Source organism: Oncorhynchus keta, chromosome 21, assembly GCF_023373465.1.
Source record: "Oncorhynchus keta strain PuntledgeMale-10-30-2019 chromosome 21, Oket_V2, whole genome shotgun sequence".
Lineage (NCBI taxonomy): Eukaryota > Metazoa > Chordata > Actinopteri > Salmoniformes > Salmonidae > Oncorhynchus > Oncorhynchus keta.
The window spans coordinates 52,855,757-52,863,399 of record NC_068441.1 but is presented as its reverse complement, the minus strand read 5'-3'; the positions used below and the strand labels follow the sequence as shown (position 1 = coordinate 52,863,399).

Genomic DNA, 7,643 nt, shown 5'->3' with positions numbered 1-7,643 from the left:
GGACCATTACTGCTGCTGGCGGTGTGGACAGAGTCTGGACAGCCCCTGTTCCTGCCCCCAAACACCCTGCACCAGCCCTGTTTAGGTCCCCTGGACCTAAAAATGTAATTATAAATTATACATGCAATAATTATTCTAAAATGTAATAACAGTGTAATAATAGTAAAGCTGATTTAAAAAAAAAAGTTAAATTAGTTCAATGCCTTGTTATCTTGTTAGATTATAGAGAATAAATAAAGATAATTTGTTTGTTTTTAAAATGGCCGTTAATTTGTGCTCTTATGCTAACAATTAGACCATTTCTGCCTTGTTGAAGTTGATGATTCTGTTCATTTTAATCTAATTTAAGTAGTTATCCATTTTGTTTGTCTAGTTAGTAGTTAATGTACAGTTAACGATTTTGTTTGTCTAGTTCGTAGTTAATGTACAGTTAACGATTTTGTTTGTCTAGTTCGTAGTTAATGTACAGTTAACGATTTTGTTTGTCTAGTTCGTAGTTAATGTACAGTTAACGATTTTGTTTGTCTAGTTCGTAGTTAATGTACAGTTAACGATTTTGTTTGTCTAGTTCGTAGTTAATGTACAGTTAACGATTTTGTTTGTCTAGTTCGTAGTTAATGTACAGTTAACGATTTTGTTTGTCTAGTTACTAATTTAATGATTTTGTTTGTCTAGTTACTAATTTAACGATTTTGTTTGTCTAGTTTACATTTGCATTTACATTTAAGTCATTTAGCAGACGCTCTTATCCAGAGCGACTTACAAATTAGTTAGTAGTTAATGTACGGTTATCCATTTTGTTTGTCTAGTTCGTAGTTAATGTCCGGTTATCCATTTTGTTTGTCTAGTTAGTAGTTAATGTACGGTTATCCATTTTGTTTGTCTAGTTCGTAGTTAATGTCCGGTTATCCATTTTGTTTGTCTAGTTAGTAGTTAATGTCCGGTTATCCATTTTGTTTGTCTAGTTAGTAGTTAATGTCCGGTTATCCATTTTGTTTGTCTAGTTAGTAGTTAATGTCCGGTTATCCATTTTGTTTGTCTAGTTAGTAGTTAATGTACGGTTATCCATGTCCTACATATACATTATAGATTTTTGATGTTATAAAACTGTTTTGATCCCATCCTAATTCTTAGTACTCGCTAATGGTCCTTTATATTGGTCTCACTCGCACTGACGCACGCACACGCACACATATACACACGAAATCAAGACTCAATCCCAAAGAGGTCTAACGTTATTGGTTCAGTATGTAATGTCATCAACGGAGCTGGTTTAGAAACAGTCTGTCTGTATGGTGTAATAGTTAGGGTGGAATGTGTTTGATCAGCAGCTCACCTCTTCAGTAAGTAGGATGTATACTGTATATCCAGCGTGTATAGAGGACGATCTATGACAGTGTATCCAAGGGAGAGTTAGTTTATCTCTCCAGTCTCCTCCTGGTTAATACCAGTCTCCAGTCTGCAGTCTCCTCCTGGTTAATACCAGTCTCCTCCTGGTTAATCCCAGTCTCCAGTCTCCTCCTGGTTAATACCAGTCTCCAGTCTCCTCCTGGTTAATCCCAGTCTCCAGTCTCCTCCTGGTTAATACCAGTCTCCAGTCTGCAGTCTCCTCCTGGTTAATACCAGTCTCCAGTCTCCTCCTGGTTAATACCAGTCTCCTCCTGGTTAATCCCAGTCTCCAGTCTCCTCCTGGTTAATACCAGTCTCCAGTCTCCTCCTGGTTAATCCCAGTCTCCAGTCTCCTCTTGGTTAATCCCAGTCTCCAGTCTCCTCCTGGTTAATACCAGTCTCCAGTCTGCAGTCTCCTCCTGGTTAATACCAGTCTCCAGTCTCCTCCTGGTTAATACCAGTCTCCAGTCTGCAGTCTCCTCCTGGTTAATACCAGTCTCCAGTCTCCTCCTGGTTAATACCAGTCTCCTCCTGGTTAATCCCAGTCTCCAGTCTCCTCCTGGTTAATACCAGTCTCCAGTCTCCTCCTGGTTAATGCCAGTCTCCAGTCTCCTCCTGCTTAATACCAGTCTCCTCCTGGTTAATCCCAGTCTCCAGTCTCCTCCTGGTTAATTCCAGTCTCCAGTCTCCTCCTGGTTAATACCAGTCTCCAGTCTGCAGTCTCCTCCTGGTTAATACCAGTCTCCAGTCTCCTCCTGGTTAATACCAGTCTCCAGTCTGCAGTCTCCTCCTGGTTAATACCAGTCTCCAGTCTCCTCCTGGTTAATACCAGTCTCCTCCTGGTTAATCCCAGTCTCCAGTCTCCTCCTGGTTAATACCAGTCTCCAGTCTCCTCCTGGTTAATTCCAGTCTCCAGTCTCCTCCTGGTTAATGCCAGTCTCCAGTCTCCTCCTGGTTAATACCAGTCTCCAGTCTGCAGTCTCCTCCTGGTTAATACCAGTCTCCAGTCTCCTCCTGGTTAATACCAGTCTCCAGTCTGCAGTCTCCTCCTGGTTAATACCAGTCTCCAGTCTCCTCCTGGTTAATACCAGTCTCCTCCTGGTTAATCCCAGTCTCCAGTCTCCTCCTGGTTAATACCAGTCTCCAGTCTCCTCCTGGTTAATGCCAGTCTCCAGTCTCCTCCTGCTTAATACCAGTCTCCTCCTGGTTAATCCCAGTCTCCAGTCTCCTCCTGGTTAATGCCAGTCTCCAGTCTCCTCCTGGTTAATGCCAGTCTCCAGTCTCCTCCTGGTTAATACCAGTATCCTCCTAGTTAATACCAGTCTCCTCCTGGTTAATGCCAGTCTCCTCCTGGTTAATACCAGTCTCCAGTCTCCTCTTGGTTAATCCCAGTCTCCCCCTGGTTAATCCCAGTCTCCTCCTGGTTAATCCCAGTCTCTAGTCTCCTCCTAGTTAATACCAGTCTCCTCCTGGTTAATACCAGTCTCCAGTCTCCTCCTGGTTAATGCCAGTCTCCTCCTGGTTAATGCCAGTCTCCTCCTGGTTAATGCCAGTCTCTAGTCTCCTCCTGGTTAATACCAGTCTCTAGTCTCCTCCTGGTTAATACCAGTCCCCAGTCTCCTCCTGGTTAATCCCAGTCCCCAGTCTCCTCCTGGTTAATCCCAGTCCCCAGTCTCCTCCTGGTTAATCCCAGTCCCCAGTCTCCTCCTGGTTAATCCCAGTCTCCAGTCTCCTCCTGGTTAATACCAGCCTCCAGTCTCCTCCTGGTTAATACCAGTCTACAAACTCCTCCTGGTTAATACCAGTCTCTAGTCTCCTCCTGGTTAATACCAGTCCCCAGTCTCCTCCTGGTTAATCCCAGTCTCCAGTCTCCTCCTGGTTAATACCAGTCTCTAGTCTCCTCCTGGTTAATCCCAGTCTTCAGTCCCCAGTATCCTCCTAGTTAATACCAGTCTCCAGTCTCCTCCTGTTTCAGTGTTTAGTTTAATAAAAGTCTTGAACATGTACCACGCTGCGCTTTGGTCTGATTCTTCCTCATCAGACGACGACCGTTACAATCCCCCTCTCTCTGCACCACCCCCCTCTCTCTCTCACCACCTCTCTCTCTTCCCTCTCTTCCCCCTACCAACACGCTCTGTTAGGCAGGTCATACATTCTAAGAGGAGTTCTCTCCTCATGGCCAGAGTAGAAGAGAGAGTGAGTTTTCATAGAGAGAACAATGGAACTTCTTCCACATCACAGAACTTGAGAACTGAACAATATTCATGTTCTGGAGAATGTGTAAACGGTCGGTGAAGTAGCCAGCTACGAACTGGTCCGATTGGTACAATTTGGTGACCTCGGGAAAGACATTACCATAACTCTGTTTATACAAGAGTCTCAGTTGTGAGGCTTGCATCTAATTGTTGTATAAAATGATTGAGTAAAGACTATTTGTGAAATTACGTAATGTGATTTCAAACGGTTTAATGAAGGAAACTCCAATTCCGTTCAGAGTTCAAATAAATCATTGGCCCGCCCCATGAGCACAGACATTGATCTGATGTCATGGGACAGCCCCTTTCTACTGTTACGAATATAACCCCCACCTTGGGAGGAGTTCCCTTCAAACCAGCTTACCTCGATTACCACGAAAGGGCTAAGGTTTGAGGAGAGACCATAAACCTAGACCATAACCATAGACCATAAGCTAAGGTTTGAGTAGATTGATGAATCTTTTAACCACGTGGTTTAAACTCTGAGACTATCGATCTGACAGAATAAGAGCTACTCTTTGATACTAATTACTAGTCTGCAGCTAGAAATGATGTCAAATCAAAATCAAATGTATTCGTACATCAGCTGATATCTCAAAGTGCTGTACAGAAACCCAGCCTAAAACCCCAAACAGCAAGAAATGCAGGTGTAGAAGCACAGTGGCTAGGAAAAACTCCCTAGAAAGGTCAAAACCTAGGAAGAAACCTAGAGAGGAACCAGGCTATGTGGGGTGACCAGTCCTCTTCTGGCTGTGCCGGGTGGAGATTATAAAAGAATGTACCCGTGAATGCGAGGACCGACAAACGCCGAAACATCTATTCTATAACAACACTGCTGAATGTTACTCTGAACTATCCATTATTTTTTATTTAACCCCTTTTTCTCTCCAATTTCGTGGTCTCCAATTGTTGTAGTAGCTACTATCTTGTCTCATCGCTACAACGGGCTCGGGAGAGACGAAGGTCAAAAGTCATGCGTCCTCCGATACACAACCCAACCAATCCGCACTGCTTCTTAACACAGTGCGCATCCAACCCGGAAGCCAACCGCACCAATGCGCCGGAGGAAACACCGCACACTGCGCCCAGCCCGCCACAGGAGTCGCTGGTGCGCGATGAGACAAGGACACCCCAACTGACCAAGCCCTCCCTAACCCGGGCGAAGCTAGGCCAATTGTGCGTCGCCCCACGGACCTCCCGGTCGCGGCCGGGTACGACAGAGCCTGGGCGCGAACCTAGGGACTCTGATGGCACAGCTGGCGCTGCAGTACAGCGCCCTTAACCACTGCGCCACCCGGGAGGCTGAACTATCCATTCTAACCACGGCAGAGAGAGAGAGAGGGCGGACAAACTCTCCAGCAGAAACACAACTTTTCAACAGAGATCACAACGACACACTGAGAGTAAATATATACTGTATATTGATTGCAATTATTCCCGACTGAGTGAGCGTTCATGTGCAAAGGATTAGCATTTCAAATGTTAGAATTATCAAGTGTGTAGTGATTAATTAGCATATTTCCCACCTTTCTCAATCGACCCCCACTTCCCTTTTGTCCACCAAGCCGCCATGACGGCACATCCCCTATCATTTCCTTGCAACCATATCTACTTTGTTTGTTTGTGCATTTCTGTGATTATTTAGTTAGGTAATAAATAAATGACTGAGACAATTGATGTATGGATGACTCACAGTGAAGACTGGGTTCGTGCAGATAACCAACCATTTACGATGTTTGGAATGAGACTAACGTGAGCTGAAGAATAAATCATGAATTAGAAGACTAATTGATCAGATATTAAAATATCTGAAAGTTACATAAGGAAAATTATATCTTTGTAATCTGAATAATTTCCTTGGGGCCTCGACTTCCTAGTTAATTATATTTACCTGATTAGTTTAATCACGTAATAATAATTACAGAGAATTGATTTGAAAAACTAAGTCTTCTGTTTAATGATGCCAAAGACACGACAGAGTGTAAAGGAGAGAGAGAAATGGGGATGTATGGATAAACCACTTCTCCAATCTTTTTGGCCCTATAATAAAGAACAAACAGCAAAAACACATACATAATCAAACATAAATCTTAGAATCCGCTATAAAGACGACCATAAACCACTGGATTCTCCAATTACATTGAATGAACTACAGGACAAAATCCAAACCCTCCAACCCAGAAAGGCCTGTGGTGTTGATGGTATCCTACATTACATTATACAAACCCTCCAACCCAGAAAGGCCTGTGGTGTTGATGGTATCCTACATTACATTATACAAACCCTCCAACCCTAAAAGGCCTGTGGTGTTGATGGTATCCTACATTACATTATACAAACCCTCCAACCCAGAAAGGTCTGTGGTGTTGATGGTATCCTACATTATATTATACAAACCCTCCAACCCAGAAAGGCCTGTGGTGTTGATGGTATCCTACATTACATTATACAAACCCTCCAACCCAGAAAGGCCTGTGGTGTTGATGGTATCCTACATTATACAAACCCTCCAACCCAGAAAGGCCTGTGGTGTTGATGGTATCCTACATTACATTATACAAACCCTCCAACCCAGAAAGGCCTGTGGTGTTGATGGTATCCTACATTACATTATACAAACCCTCCAACCCAGAAAGGCCTGTGGTGTTGATGGTATCCTACATTACATTATACAAACCCTCCAACCCAGAAAGGCCTGTGGTGTTGATGGTATCCTACATTACATTATACAAACCCTCCAACCCAGAAAGGCCTGTGGTGTTGATGGTATCCTACATTATACAAACCCTCCAACCCAGAAAGGTCTGTGGTGTTGATGGTATCCTACATTACATTATACAAACCCTCCAACCCAGAAAGGCCTGTGGTGTTGATGGTATCCTACATTACATTATACAAACCCTCCAACCCAGAAAGGTCTGTGGTGTTGATGGTATCCTACATTACATTATACAAACCCTCCAACCCAGAAAGGCCTGTGGTGTTGATGGTATCCTACATTACATTATACAAACCCTCCAACCCAGAAAGGCCTGTGGTGTTGATGGTATCCTACATTACATTATACAAACCCTCCAACCCAGAAAGGCCTGTGGTGTTGATGGTATCCTACATTACATTATACAAACCCTCCAACCCAGAAAGGCCTGTGGTGTTGATGGTATCCTACATTACATTATACAAACCCTCCAACCCAGAAAGGCCTGTGGTGTTGATGGTATCCTACATTACATTATACAAACCCTCCAACCCAGAAAGGCCTGTGGTGTTGATGGTATCCTACATTACATTATACAAACCCTCCAACCCAGAAAGGCCTGTGGTGTTGATGGTATCCTACATTACATTATACAAACCCTCCAACCCAGAAAGGTCTGTGGTGTTGATGGTATACTACATTACATTATACAAACCCTCCAACCCAGAAAGGCCTGTGGTGTTGATGGTATCCTACATTACATTATACAAACCCTCCAACCCAGAAAGGCCTGTGGTGTTGATGGTATCCTACATTACATTATACAAACCCTCCAACCCAGAAAGGCCTGTGGTGTTGATGGTATCCTACATTACATTATACAAACCCTCCAACCCAGAAAGGCCTGTGGTGTTGATGGTATCCTACATTACATTATACAAACCCTCCAACCCAGAAAGGCCTGTGGTGTTGATGGTATCCTCAATTCAATTATAAAATATACAGACCACAAATTCCAATTGGCAATACTTAAACTCTAACATCATCCCCAGCTCTGGCATCATTCCCAATATTTGGAACCGAGGACTGACCGGTTGCATCACTGCCTGGTACAGCAATTGCTCGGCCTCCGACTGCAAGGCACCTCAGAGGGTACTTTAACTATTTCCACATCGTTACAACACTTTATATATACATATTATGACATTTGAAATGTCTATTCTTTTGGAGCTTTTGTAAGTGTCATGTTTACTGTTAATTTGTTATTGTTTATTTCACTTTTGTTTATTATGTATTTCACT

General features: G+C 43.4%; 1 protein-coding gene across 1 annotated transcript in view; it reads left to right on the top strand.

Moving 5' to 3' along the window:
- Positions 1-1,153, top strand: part of LOC127910423 (LIM and cysteine-rich domains protein 1-like) — a 28,631-nt gene extending 27,478 nt beyond the window's left edge. The window contains exon 8 of the mRNA XM_052474209.1: positions 1-1,153. This exon is cut by the window's left edge and continues 53 nt beyond it. Coding sequence (XP_052330169.1) covers positions 1-85 — 85 coding nt within the window. The 3' untranslated portion in view covers positions 86-1,153.
- The last annotated feature ends 6,490 nt before the right edge of the window (positions 1,154-7,643 follow it).